At 40.3% G+C, this 15,139-nt stretch overlaps 1 protein-coding gene across 1 annotated transcript in view; it reads left to right on the top strand.

Moving 5' to 3' along the window:
* Positions 1 to 15,139, top strand: part of KCNK17 (potassium two pore domain channel subfamily K member 17) — a 28,817-nt gene that overhangs the window by 332 nt on the left and 13,346 nt on the right. The window contains exon 2 of the mRNA XM_017806663.1: positions 11,530 to 11,644. Within this exon, the coding sequence (XP_017662152.1) occupies positions 11,530 to 11,644 (115 nt within the window). The remainder of the gene's footprint in view (positions 1 to 11,529; positions 11,645 to 15,139) is intronic.

The following is a 15,139-nucleotide window of genomic DNA, read 5'->3' as shown; positions in this document are numbered from 1 at the left end:
CAGCCGCCTCGGCTGCGGTGTTTGGGCACGCCGGGCTCCCCCGGCTCCTCGCCCCGGGCTGCGGCCGTCTTTTCTCCCCGCTGATAAAGGGGTTCTTTCGTTCTCCGCCGCCGACCTACGGGTTTTGAGGCGCCGCCGTCCCGACCGTAGGCAGGCAGTGGCGGAGTATCTGACTACGTGACAGTTACCTGCGGTTAATAACAGGTGGCTTGGGTTTGCTCTTGCACTTACTAAGAATGAATTACAGTCTGTGACGTCTTGCAGGTGGTAAATTCTAACGGAAGAGTTTTGTCGTGGTAAGCTAAATGGGTGTTTACACTGGTGTCAAACTTTTCCCGTTTTCTACTTGTTAATTAAAGGGAAAAAGGAAATCCTTAAATCTTTCAAGATATCATTTAATACATTTCTTGAGGATGTTTGCAGGGGGTTGCAAAATGTAAAGCAGGAGGAAATGCAATCTTACTAAAGTACAACTGGTTGCATTTTTACAGATATGAGCAAAGTGGAATAAATGGGTTCTCTTTGCTTAATTTTTCTCTGAAAAAAAAGAAAAATCTACAATATTGAAGTGTCTTGAATGATTCCCCAAACCCTTTGAATTCAGTAGGTGCTGGCAGTTGAGTATGTACTTGTTTGCTTTGGTCAGTCTGCCTCAAATAGTTGTTGCCAAACAAACAAAGAAAACCTGGGGGGGTTGTTTGTTTGGGATTTGTTGTTTGATTTGGGGGGAGGTTGTGGGGTTTTTTGTTTGTTTTGTTAAAGTAGGGTATGATGGTGACTGAAAGCAAAGCAGTTCAAAGAACTTAAAGAGGACTTGGATAAGTGCTTCCTTTTTTTTTTTCCCAATAGAGAAAAAAACATAGAAACCATCAAACTGATAATCTTGTCAGGTGTTTCAGCAAAGCCCTGGCAGACAAAATTTTGCTGAAGACTTATGTCACAGTCTCATCCCCTGACTTTCTAGATGGTAAATCCTCTGTTGGCCGTCTGTAGTTCGCTGAACATATGACATAGATTTGGATCCTTGTAAGATACTGTGGTAACTACTTTTATTATTTATAGTGTATGTTGTGCTAGCTGTGGAATTTAAATAGAAGTGATAAATACATCAGAGAAGACCAGTCTGGTGTTTCATTAAGGAAGGTCTTAGCTGAGCTTCACTCAGCACTGGCCCACTGTGCAGTGAGCATCTGTCATGGCGCTTGCCCTGTGGTTGCAAGGGCAAGAGGGCTGATGAATGACAGTGACAAGATGCTAGTAGTGGAGAGAAGATGATTACAACTAATAGGTAGAAATGTCATTCTGATGGTTGGTTTTACTGTAGCTTGACCTTACTAATTGTTGATACTACCTAGTAGTCAAGGGAATAGGACAGCTGCTCAAAATCCGTTTAGACCAGATGTTGTTACAATATGCTGTGTGAGTACTCAGTTGTGACCTGAGCAAGCCCTTGATGGGGAAGTTACAAATAAGCTTTGTTTCACTTTACAGAGTGACTGTGCATGCATTCGTACTCTGAGAAACCACACTGAGTTTGAATGGCTTCGTGTGCAATTTTTAATAACTTTCACAGTGAGGAATTAATCATAAACAGATAATCCACGGAATTGCTGTTTTCCTACACTCTTTTCTAATTTCCTGTGCAGCAATCACTTGCTTACTGTAAGTGTGCTCAAAAAAATGGGATGTTTTTCTGTGCAGTCAATTGTTATTGTAGTACATTGCACATCTCAAAAGTCAAATCTTCGTTTGTGAAGCCTAGCCATGATGGTGACATTGCACATAGTTTATCAGGCAAATGTCATCAGTGGCCCTCTTCAGATAAGAAACTTGTATTCTAGCTACACAGCTGATTATTTGCTAATTAAGAAAGACATATAAAGAGTGTTTGTGAAAACATAATGCAGTGAGTGAATTTTAAGTGCCTTGACATTACTGGCAATTCCTCGTTGTTTTCTTACAGCTCTTTCATTCTAGATAATTCTAAACTGTTTATTTTAAGTGTATAGGGGCCAATATGGAATAAAATCCTAGTTTGCTAAGCAATGTACAAACATAATTTTACAACCTGTTTATCTCTTAATTCCTAGTTACCAACCGGGAGTGGAAATCCGCTGTTCCAGCCTTGCACAGATGGAGAGCAATAGCGAGCTCCTGCTTTAAGGAGATAGCAGGGCAGCACAGAGTGAGGATGGGAGGAGGAAAGGCAAAGTCAAACAAACCATGCTGTAGTAGCTAGACCAGTGAATTCTCGGTTAGTAATTTCTGTGGCTCGGATCCTTTCCAGGGAAGAAGTAATTTTCTAGTTAAAAAGGAAAGTACAGAAAGAAGTGAAGATAGCAGACCAGGAACAAAAACAGAATGACAGAGGAGAATGTGTTAGAAAGTGTGTGACATCTGTGGTGGTGGGTCTGTGCTTCCTGTAGCTGGATTTTGTTGGGTTTTTTTGCCTAGAGGAATTGGCTGGCTCTTCCCCTATGGGATGCTGAACAGTTCCATATTTCCTAAATAGTTGAAGATAGCACATGCAAATGCTTTATGTTTAAGGAAATAAGCAATGTATGCTCACGTGTTTATGCATACCTATATGTGTGTATCAGAACAAGGGCAGCAGAGGGGACAACAGAGGGGGCCACATGACTGTGGCCCCACATCCCTCAACTGTGCATCCAGTAACATTTGCTCAAGGAAGACATAACTTTGGTTTTGTTGACCCATCTAACCCCAGGCTATTTTTCCAACATTGTATACAGTCTATGACATGAACAGATGTTCGCTAGGAGCAAGACAGAGAGCAAGCCACCTCATGAGCCATTAGGTAACATGCAAAGAGGACAATATCTGGCCTTTTATTATAAATATGGTGATGGTCTTCACATGCCAGAATTACTGTGTGATGTTGCATCAGAGGAAGCTCTCAGTGAGAAGACTTGCAGAGGATGGAAACAGATGCAATGATAAGGCAGATTTCAGGTGATCTGCTCTCCATACAATGAGGAAAAGTAGCTAGACTCAGCTCGGGAGAAAAATATATAAAAGTCTGTGTCCAGGCAAAAATTATGCTGGTTCCAGATTCAAGAAGTGTCCAGAAAGTGAGGCTGCACACAAAGACACCAAAGGCATATTCTGTACTGGCATATCTTCTAGAGCTGTGACCTTCTCTGACCTTTTGGGGCTGGGAACACCTACACACACTCCACAGTGTGATGCACTCCTAGTGCATAAATGTCTCAGTTTTATTGTGTAGGGTTAGTATATATAGCTCTGCTCCAGCTGAGCTCTCCTCCAAACTCACTCCTTTTCCTCCATCATTTTCAGTGGTTTCAGGCACGCGGCTGCTATCCTTGCCAGTGTCTCTTTAGTTAGATGACTGGCTGTATGGCCAGGCTTGGAACAGGACTTTTGCTGTGTTATGCTATCACCATGACATCCTTTTCATGCTACCATTCTTTTTTTTTTTTTTTGATATAAACTTTTTTATTGCGTTATATATATTTCCCTATTATAGTTGTTTCCTATATTTATTGTATTCCATCCACTTTCAATTGTAGATACACAATGCTGTTTAAACACAATTGCTTACATAAACTCAGAAAATGAAAGCTGAGCTAAATTAAATAAATATTTTTTTTGTCTAGAAAGATTTAAGGTGTAGTGAAAAGGACCTAATGGTAAAGGGCAGGTTATAAACTAAAAGCCTGCAGGTGGATCTAGATACTGTTATCTCCAGAGTCAACAGCTAGAGGTACACAGAGAGTTTAGTAGATGTTTACAAAAGCAATGAGATCCCATGTGACTGAGAGATCCTCATCAATACCTGGGCTTGTACTGGCATTGAACCAGTAGAGAATTGTGACAGCTGTCAGGAAATACAACCCTGCAAATACCATTTACTAAAATAATCTTGCTCACATATGATGAAACAGTGGATGACTAGTAAGGGATGAGCATAAGGGATCACCTGCTGGTGATGAGGGTCTTTAAGGAACAGCGTTGGCTCTTGGTATTTTAGACCTGTGACATCTGTATAGAACCAATTCAATCAAATTCACTTGTCACAGATTAAAGAGGGTTGATCCCCTGTAATTATTCTTTCTAATTTCATGCTTATCAAAATGTACTACTACTTTGATTAAGTTACAGCAGTTCATCATTCTCCAGACCTATAATTAAAAGAGCCATGGATACCTTATCAAGAATGTGCATTCTGTGCTAATAATATCCTATTATAGCATCCATTTGACAGAATTTGTTTAAGATAAAATCATTTTTCTATAAAGCAGTAGGTATATAATTTTCTGTAAGGTAATAGGCTAGAACTCTGTTGTTAGACTTCCTGGGAGGTGATGAGATCTACTGGTGAACTGTTGTTTCTGGTTAGTTGACTCATTCCTAGGTCTAATGTTCAATGTGGTGTCTAGTACCTGTGTTTAAAAAGAGAAAGGTAAATGGAAAGCACAGCAGCCTATTTTATTATACCTCTACCTAAAGAGAGAGATTTTCTTATTATCAAATTCCCAGTTACAGCTGGTCAGGCTTGGTGGAAGTACCAAGTAAGGGAGTAGCAAGCCGGCATTAACTGATAAGTGTCTCAATAATCTGTCCAACCAGGAAGGTTTGAGACTTACAGTGGATAGCTAAAGACTGGTGAGTGCCCTCTAAAAAGAGAAATGGTAATTCTTGTCCATTGTTTGAAGATGTGGATTACTCTTACAGGTACTTGTTCATCATACTTTTAATTGCACTAAAAAAAAAAAGAAAAAAACAACTACTAGGGAGGGAAATCTCAATTTTACAAGGATGATGCAATGCAACCTGCTGTGTTCTGTAGATTATACAGGCAGCTCCTTTCAACAAGCGCTACCTATTTCTTTTGCAGCCCAGCTGTCAAATTACTTCTGTCATTGGGGTTTGAGAAGTGACTGGAATTCAGCAACACTTTGTCCCATGAATCATGTCATAGATTCTTCCTTCATATACGAGCTTAATTTTCAGAAAAAGTGTCTGAGAGATTGGTTTCATCATTACTGTACTATGTCTTTTGCTCCTTTTCTGTTGAAGAGTAATTGTAGATGAATTCTAGAAATGGTAGTACAGACCCAGCTGTAAAGTAAAAGTGTTTTTGCTCATAGGGTTCCTTTGGTTTTGAGGAACTAGTGCCAATTACGTTAGCTAGGGAAGGCGGGGAACAGTTCCTTGATCAGGTCTCAGGTTATTCGAGTGGCACGAAGTTAAAAAAAGAAATACAGCTGGATTCTTTTGGATTCATAGCATATCTTGTGCCTGCTCTTGTTTTGGTGAGAATTCATGTAAGTTTCCTGTCCAGGCAAGGACAAGGGGTCAAAGCTCCTAGCTAGGAAAGTGTGATTAATAATCTATTTTTCAATTATTTGGAAATTAATTGACCTCTGTCCTTGCAATCTGATCCAAGGTTAATGTTAACCATTTTCTTGTGATTTACAGCTGCTATTCTGTGAGGAATAAATGACTGTTTATATGCTAACATTGTGCAGAAATTTCCAGTGCACAAAGTTTATGTGAGTTGTTTTCTCATTAATCTAAATGGCAGCTTGGTGCTTTTTTTAACATCTCCTTTTCCCTCCTCGATAGATTGTGAAGGTGAGGAAAAGTGTCTGAAATCAGGCAAACCGTTTTCAGGAGGGCACGTACTCCCTGGAGAAATTGATGGTTTTGGATATGTGTATGTAAACGTCAACTAAACTTTAGCCTCAAGTTTCTTACACCAGTCCGTTCACATACTTTTTTGCCTTCCTTGAGAACTGCTTTCAAATACAATTAGTAAATAACTGCTTTTGCCTTTAAAAGATATCTCAAGATTACTGTGACCACTGACCACAATGCCACAGTTCAGAAACATGAGAGGAACCATGGTTTGTAAAAGAGTCGTTTGTATGATTCTTTCCATGATAGTTTCCTCCAGAAGAAAAAAAGTCAGGAATTCTTATGGAGATACTTGGTAGAGTCCTAGTCTTCTGGGGCTTTGCTTTCCCCTTTTTCATTTTATACCTTGTTTTGGGGAGGGCAGGCAGATAGATTAGAATCAGTCTGTTTAATCATTTAGATGAAACTATTTTTTTTTTCTGTAAAGATTGTAAAAGGAAAGAGAAGCACAATGTTCTGAAGAAAGACATTGCAAGGAAAATAGTGCCACAGTTTATATATACACATGAATTAATTCTTTATTGCTGATCTTAAATGCCTTTTTTGAAAGCTATATCCTAATTACATGCAGATGTGAGTGCAGAGGAGAAAGATGAATTTTTTAGTTGGTGTTAAGGAGGGCAGATTAAATAATAGTTCTGCCTTTTGCATACTTGGTGATCAGAAGTCTTGCTGCAGCCACAGGTTGGTGGTGGAGGAGCCCACATATGACGAGGATATTGGAAGAGAGGAAATGTGTAAGTTGGAAAATCTGGGACTTGCCCAGAACTCATAACACAGCAAACATGATAAAAGAGACTTATGAAGGATAGAGCAGCCCTGCAGCAAATAGAGAATAAACCTACATTTTGCAGGGAAGAAGATGTTATACTCAAATGTCAAGAGGGAACCAAACTCTGTAGACTGAGCCTGTAGAAAGCTTCTGGATGCTTAAGCAGATGTCCTGGTAGAAACAGCCATCTCACTTTTTTTGGGTTTTGTTTTGGATTTATTTTTTTTAGCTAGACAGTATGAACAAAAGAAACCTCTTGCCTGTAATTGCTTTCTGTGGTTTGATTTTTGCTAGTATGACTGTAACTACGTTGGGTTTGTTGCTACAAAGCTGTGTAGCTTGGTAAGACTTCTCCAGAATGGATGAGGTACTCATTAACAGTAATTTGTGGAAATACAGCCACAAGAGATGTGAAGGGCTAAAAGGAAGTCAGTCTGTAAGAGTGATTTAAATTTTTTTAATGTATTTTTTTGACTCAAATAAGGAAACTGGTAAAATGTTGTGTTTGGATGGTCTCCTGCAGGAAGAATCAGCAATGATTATTCTAATTAATAGTAAAATAGAAGGAAAAAAGGGGTATTGCCATCCTAAAAATAAGTTCAGCAAGGGAGTCAGTAGAAATCCACAGTGTCCTTGTGGAGTTACCGTTGAGCTTGAATTCAAGGAGTGAATTCCCTGCAGAAGTATGCAGAAAACCAGGCTTTTATTTGTACTGAAATATAATGATCTAACGTAAAGCGTGCATTTGCAATCATTAGTTTATGACATTCCTAACTGAAACTTCAGAGCTTGTGGTTGAGCAGAATGGAGCTGGACACCCAATTTGGGTATACTGAGGCATGTTTTATCCCAAAGGCAACAGGACAGATGTTACATTTAAATAGACTACTTTGAGTGGATATCATGCTGGTGTTGTAAGCACCAGCTATGACAATATTAGGTAGCACCATGCAAAGCCTACTTGTATGGACAAGGAACAGAACAGCCTATTTGAGAAAATGTGGCAGTCTGCAAACGAAATTTCAGCGATTCATGAAGGCTAAAAGTCTAAAATATCCCAATTTATAAATGCTGTAGCAGTTACAATAATTCCCATAGAAACTTTTATCTGTAGCTTAAAACTATATAAGCATTGTCAGCTACAGATGAAGTAGTTGCTGTGAACTGCAAATTATCATTTTAGAGAGGGGGGGAAAAGTGAAGAGAAATGAAATTGTGGGGTTTTGTTGTACAGCTTGTCTGTTAGTAGAAACCAAAGAACCATTGCGTTGTGTTTCTTTCTGATTATTTTAACCACCCACCTGCTTCCTTTCTATTCTTCTTTGAGTTGCATGTGACCTTTTAAGTTCCCAAAATATCAAGCCCATGCTCTTGAATTTCGGTATTTGTTGTGTTTGAGCAGTTGGTGGTATTGACTGGGGTCTTAGACCAGGCAGATACCTGCTTTTGAACACTGGATTTAGGATGCTGCTTCTACTGGATGCCCTTTAATGCATTAGGTTTTGAGGCAGATCCTGTCTGAATTACTAGTCTAATTAAGAGAATTTCACCTCACCTAGGATTTCACCTCCAGAATGGGTGTAAAGCAAAACAAAGTGTCTGGTTCTCGAAAAGACAGGCAAAAGAAACCAAGCAGTTATGACCCAACATGTATGATTCACTTTCTATTTAGTACACCTGGAACCCACAGGCCAATTAATCCAAGTTTATTTGAAAATCAGTGGCAGAGACATATTAGTGCCTCTTCAATAAAAAAAGCAGGGAGAATTCAACTGTTCTGTTAGAGTGTTTATTAGCTGTTTTTTTCCTGTGTTCTGTCTAAAATTATAAACTGCTATTAATTTTTCTATGAAAAAGAGCAATAACCAAAAGCAGAAGTCTAAACATATTAAATTAGGGAGAGTATTCACTGATATCTTCCTAGATGCTCACTCAGCCTTCAGGAGTTTGCAGTTCAATTACTTCCTGTGCCAGAAGTAATTTCTGTGCATTAATAGCTATCTATGGATTTCTGTGTCATGAATCTGCCTCCCTGGGCACATCTGCAGGAAGGCAAGCTCCATTAGTTCTACTGTTCTCAGAAGAGTCAATCTTTAATTTTCTATCATCGTTGTTGCTGTGTGTCAAAGGTTGATTCTAGTTAGCATAGTAAAACATTTTTTACTTTGAAAAAACAAAAGCTGGTATCCTTAACCCCACATACTGTGAATCTTCCCCTTTAAGGATGACCTCACTAGCTCTTTCTTCCTAACAGTAATGAATTGGACATTTCTTCTGGGAGTGTAAATTTATTCAAGGGCTTTGGTTTGCATGCGTATTCAGTGGTCCCCATTTTGGGCTGGCTTCCACAGGGCAGTGAGCCTAATGGTTAATGGTGTTATCTGGATGTTTGATAACAAGATTCAACAAAGAAATGGGTAGGCAGAAGCTTACTGCTGAAGGCTCTTGAAGACTACGGCAAACATACCAAGTTCCTCAATACCAGAAACAGAAAACAGCTGACACACTGCAGGCTCAGTGCTTGCTCTTTGCCAGTGAGTAATGGTTACGTGGTACCTTCCTTCTCCATGAGAGTAGCACAGGTCATTGTGCTGTTTGGGGCAAATACTGTAGCCTGTCAGCAGACTCTGAAGACACATGCTGTGCTTCCTGGCAGTAGCATCACCTTAGGGAAAGTTAAGACAGTGACTCTGGGATGCTGAGTTGTTGGAAGTCACTGCAGAGCTGTCATGGGTGCTCACAACTGCTCAGCCTCTTCATTCTAAACTGCGCAAAATGGAAGTGGTGCAAGGATGTGAAATTAAGCATTTAATGACTTCATTACTGCTGCTTGCTTCTCACATGATGTCTCATGTAGGCTTTTTGTTTCCCCTTTCTGCATGAAGAATTTTCCATTTCCTGGGGCCAATTCAGCCACAGGTTCTTGCAATCCTGTTTAGTTCCTAAGTGTTTCTGACTTTAAAAACTTGATGTTGTGTGTAATGTTGTCAACTGCTGAGCTTGTATCAGCAGTACATCAGGCAGGAGAATAGACAACAAACATGCTGCATATTCAAGGTTTTTGAGTCTATCTGATCAAGCTGCTAAAGTTATCTGAGAGCTGGACTGTTGCTGTTCCAGCAGGTATATATGTGTTCAAGACTAACTGCTTAAAACTGCAGAGATCACAGTTTACAGAAAGAAAGTTTCAGGAAAATAGCAAGCTTTTGATTTCAAATTTAACCACTGGTTTCTGGAGGGAAAAAAAAAAAAATACCACAGGTCATCTGTGTAAATTTCCAGTGTCTCCCTTACCATACAGCTTAGTTTGGGAGTTATTTTATGTTCATGGGAACTGTGATTCCTGACTAGGCCACTGTCTCCAGAATTTCTTATACTTCTTAAAACAGAGGTCAAGTATGGTCAGAGATCAGCAACAAAGAAATGTCAGAGCCTGCACCCTATGCAACCTGACAAACCTCAGTGCAGACACCAAACCTGGAAGAAGAACGAGGGGTGGCAGAATTACACACAACTACACACAACAGAATTACACACAAAACAAATCCTGGTGGAGACTTCTTAGTAAAACATTTTTGGGTTTTTTTTGGGGGGGCGGGGGGGGGAAGCAGGGTTTGGTTCTTTTATGTCACGCTGTATAAAAATTCTTTCCTTGAATTGCCCCGCTCAGGTTGTGGCAACAAGTCACAGAAGGAAGCAAAATGTAATATAACATGTGGTCCTTAGCTCTTTTTGGAGCACGGGCTCTCTGCTCTGTCTTGCAAAGAGAAGAGCATGTTGTCAGATTCAGTAGATTATAATGTGACCCTGAATGGTTTAGGTTGCCTTCAGTTATGAATACATGAAGATACTTCTGAGAATGCAACTGTCAAGCAGTGCTTGTTTCTTGGAAAGATGTGTTGATCTCTGAGCTGCTCCTTGCTCTTTAGTTTGAGAACTAGTAGCTTAGAGAAAAGAGATAATGGTCCATGCTGCTTGGAGCTCTGAAAACAGTTTTCAATTCACACATCTTGCATCAGTAAAGTGGGGCAAAGCTTCCTTGCTTTGCCGGCTTAAAGTGCCGGTTTGCTTGATGGATGCATAAGCTACAACTTCTTTGTAAAGCCCACAATTGGTCAAAATCTAACCTGAGAGTGATTCATTTTATTATCAATGGCGAAAGCTTTATCAGCAGTCTGTTTGTTCGAATAGTGATTGTATTATTCAGTATCTGCATATCCTTCTCAGAGATGATGAAATTTATGTATTCTTGGCTACACTTTGCATTCAAGGATAATTAAGTGTCAGGGATTCTTGATCAGTGAGCATGAAATGTTTAGTGTACATGCTGTGATTAATGTTTTGGACACAACTGTCATTAGTTTTATTGGCATGAGAAGGCATAATCAGATGTGGGCACTGTTAAAACATCTGATATCTTATTTTAGTGTAATTCTGCACAGTTCAGTGTAGTGGCTTCTAAGTTTTTCCCAGGTAAGTTGAAGAGAATCAGCCATAATGCGTATCCAATCTGTTAATTCACATTTATAGTCCTGATGTGGGGACTATAAATTTTATTGCCCAAAACTAGTAGACTGTCCATCCTGTGTAGTCTCAGTCTCGTATAATATACCATATACATTCCTCCCCAGGGGGATCCCCACCAAAGGATCTGTATTATTTACATATGCGTGTTTATTTGCTGCTCTGGGTCTTCTACCATTGGAATATCCCATCTGGAAACACTTCCTTTTCCTATGTCATAACGCAGTTTGAATAACCATCTGTCTAGGCTTTCTCTAGTTAGTTCTTTTCCTCCAGTCTCTTCCACATTTACCTCTGCTATCTACCATGTGCATGTGCAACTTTTTCGTTGCCGTAAATGCCCTTTTCTTAGAAGCAATAGTCTGCCTTTTGGCTTTTCTGACCTTGGAGCTCCTTGGTCGCTTAGGCACAGGATATCCTCTATTAAAGGGGAAACAATAGAGTCAGAAGTAGTTGTAGTGTTTGACTTTACCAACCAGAAGTAGAAATGCCAGTCACGTAAACTTGCCATAAGGGGGTTTGTGGGATCTCATGTTATTGTCTCTTTACAGGCTATCATCCAAGCCTACAAGAGTGGCATAACCCTCCAGGGAAACACCACTAACCTGGGCAGATGGGACTACAGTGGGTCTTTCTTCTTCTCCATCTCTGCAATAACAACCATTGGTAAGAGTTCCCTGCTTTCAGGGCCACCTCATAGTTAGGAAAAGAGTGGGAATGAGGATAGATGCTCCTCCAGCACTGTGGGTCTTCCTGTAGCTTCTCTATACCATGCAGGAGGTAAGCACCCATGAACCTAGCCCTAGAAACGCTTTATCATCAGTGTCAGCACAGTAATGATCTCTGACTGATTATATGCAGGGATAATTAAGTCAGTCCATATTCCTACTAAGTTACACAACTTTTGGGGCCTGAACTTCACAGTGCTGCAGTACCTGTACTTCCCCAAGCCTAGTGTGCTCTGAGAGGTCTGAGGTGAATTGTGCATTGAAATGAGCTTTTCCTATCACAAGGAAAAGAATGATTCTGAAACACTCCTAATACTGGCTGCTGCATCTTCAGAGGCTATATTTATGAATTAATTCCTTCTTATTACTATCTGTATTGGTTGAGGACCTGCTTGTTCAAGTGAAAGTTAAATAGCTGGATAAACATCACAATTCAGTTGACTCAGGTTTCAGCAAACGACTAATGCAAAGCCATGAAGGAATGATGGAAATAAGTAGGGGGAGAGAATGGAAAAAATAAAATGTATTGGGTACAGTGTTAGTTAAGGCAGATGCTATTAATTATTGTCATTTCATGTCCCCAGTCCCCAAAAACCATTAATAACTTGCGCTTATGTCTTTTTATAAGAACCATGGAGGGGAGAGTATGTGGAGAGATGGTTGTTGAATATCAAAAATCCATCATAGGTTTACTGATTTGTGTTGAATTTGTCAGCTCTCTTCAATTTCAAGTATATTTTTAAATCAAGAATTTTCTTTTTGCACCTAAATGCCACATTCTTTTGATTTCTGATTGTTAGATTGTCTCCATCTTAGAACACTAAGCCCCCCCACACATGAGCTCAGAGAAAGAGAGCATTTGAGGGGTTTTTGCGGGGATGGAAATGAGTGGATGGTGGTGTGGTGTCATCTTCCTGTGACTCAGTACATCTTTCTGCCCTGTTCTTTTGCACATGCATTGTTCTGATTGGGAACATACTTTTAGTGTGCTGTACTACCTCGCACGGGTTGTACCAGATGATGGCAGTGGAGGCTCATTAGACAGTAGGTTTTCAGCGCAGAGCCTGGGCAGTTTCTTCCAGCCTTTGGTACAAAGCAGCATCTGCTCAGAGCTGCTTCGCTTACTTCAGTAGTGAATCCTGATCAGCTTATAAGTCATCAGAGTGACTGTTTTAACACAACCAATTTAAGTTAATTATATTCAGGAAGAATCAAAAATGAAAGGGGAATTTGTAATGTTGGCAGAGATCTAGACTAAGCATTTCTGGCTGCTAAGCTACTCCTTTTTTTTCTTTCCCCCCCCCCCTCTTTCTTTAAGTAAACTTGTTGCACTGATGGCTGGGGGAGGAAGGATGGGACAGGACAGCAGAGGCAGTTGAAAAGAACCAAATATTACAGCTCTCTATCTCATCATTTTAAAGCTGATGCTGTGACTCTAGGGACTTGCTCGTGATTTTTCAGACACATTTTTGGTCTTTTTCCGTGGTCTTCTCAAACAGCACTGCCAAAGACATTACCACTTTCACCTTCATCACTTTCCTTTGAGATACTATTTCCATTCTGTTAGCTGTATTGTGCTTTAGGTACTTCAGCCCCCCTCAGAAGGCTTGATGTGTTTCTCAAGTCCTTACCAGAATGCTTTCTCACTGGGATACGGGAAGGATGTAATCTTCTTTCCTCATTAAGACCAACTGAGGAGCATTAGCTTCTTTCCCCACTGACAAGATTTGACTCCCCATGTTTCCTGTTGCAGCATCTTCTGCGCTGTACTCTTCTTCTTCCATTTAAATGAGAGCCTCATCTATTTCTACTAATAATTAAAAGCAGCATGCAAATTTTGCTGAAAAAACAAAGGAAGTTCTAACCTGCAGGCTGGGCACACATGGTTCCCTAATCCCAAAGGTTTAAAGAACAGGTGTGTATGAACTAAAACCTATTGTTTAAAGTGCCCCAAAGCCTATGTAGTTTTTGACCAGTCTTGGAATTTGAATGGAACTGCATTTATAACTTTTGATCATGTGGGTTGGACAGCCCTGGCCATCTGATGATTCCTTCTCTCCACTGTTACGTTTCTGTGCTTTCTTCATTGCTGTCTTTGACACGTAATGTCATCCCAGTTTTTTTGTTATCTCATTTTCTGCAGAGTTTTTCCATAGAAACCCTCTCTCCAATGCCTTGAAGGGTCATCTTCAGAGTTCCTTTAGAGATGTAGTACTAAACATGATTAAAGAAGAGAAGCTAACTTGCTGCTGGTTTTATCTCTCAGATGTCTTTATCCCTTGCCGACACAAAGTCTCTCCTTTCTTTGTTTACTCTCCTCCTAGTTAGTTTGGATTAATGCAGAGGTCAAAGCAAGTCGAGAGTGGGGCACAAGATGAAAATTCCTGAAGTCAAATGATCTCAGGGTGGTGTAATTTCAGATAAGGTGCTAGGAAAATGCTTTGTGTTGAGGCTGTGGTTGTAGATGGAGAGTAGTGTCCTCTCTAGCCTGAATATCCCCCTTTATATTGGGTAGGGAGATGCCATTGCCTGGTGCTGCATTACCATTTTCTGCTGCAAAGCTAAGAATTCATTTGTCTGAATTTCAAAAGCCCTTTTTTAAATATAAAATAAGGCAAATAAGCCATCTCACCATGTGGAAAGGAAGGGAAAGACCTTCCTGTTCTTTCCATCTCTGATTATCACAGTATAATAGCTCCTAAAAGCAAAACCCCAAAGGATTAGGGGATAGCAAAGAGTCAAGGAGCAGGCTATTGAGTGAGTGGTGCCACAGATGATTCCCATGGGGGAGGAAAAAAAAGTAGCAAGTTCAGGGTAGTGTAATGCTTTGGGCCAGCAAAAGTTTCTTGAACACTCTGACCCTCTGTAGTGCTGCCCAGTGTCTGGTGGAGTTCCTGAGAAATGGCCAAGTTTCTGCCCATTGCTGGTGGACAATCCATTGAGAAAGTCAGTTAAAGTAACTTAATGTCTCAGATTAGTTAAAATATGGAATAACAACCTGGGGCCTCTTTGACGTTTGAATCCTCTGTGAACCTCAGGCTTGTGCTGAAGAGCTGAAGAACTTGTGCTGAGTTCTCTGCTGAAGAGCCCCCAACCTTTGATGAATTGATCATTTCCCTGCCTTGTGACAGCTGACTGAGCTGCTTTACGGGCTTGGCCAAGTAGGATGTGGCACAGTGATCCATGGGAGATAACTGGTGGATGTGGGAATATCACTCGCAGCAACATCCTCTGAGCTATCTCCTGAGCACTGGCAAATTTGGTCTGCTTTCCTGACTGCATACCATCTTGTCCAGTTGAGACTAAGCCTGCTATACAGCTTCCATTGTATACACAAATAAATACAGTACAAATAAGACCACAGTACTCATCTGAAGCATTGTTCTTGCCTTTCACTCACTGAAGGAGTGTGCAGTCAAATTTGCTGTCGCGT

The sequence above is a fragment of the Lepidothrix coronata genome, unplaced genomic scaffold (assembly GCF_001604755.1).
Source record: "Lepidothrix coronata isolate B3197 unplaced genomic scaffold, Lepidothrix_coronata-1.0 Scaffold16, whole genome shotgun sequence".
Taxonomy (NCBI): Eukaryota; Metazoa; Chordata; class Aves; order Passeriformes; family Pipridae; genus Lepidothrix; species Lepidothrix coronata.
This window is presented reverse-complemented; position numbering and strand designations above follow the sequence as displayed.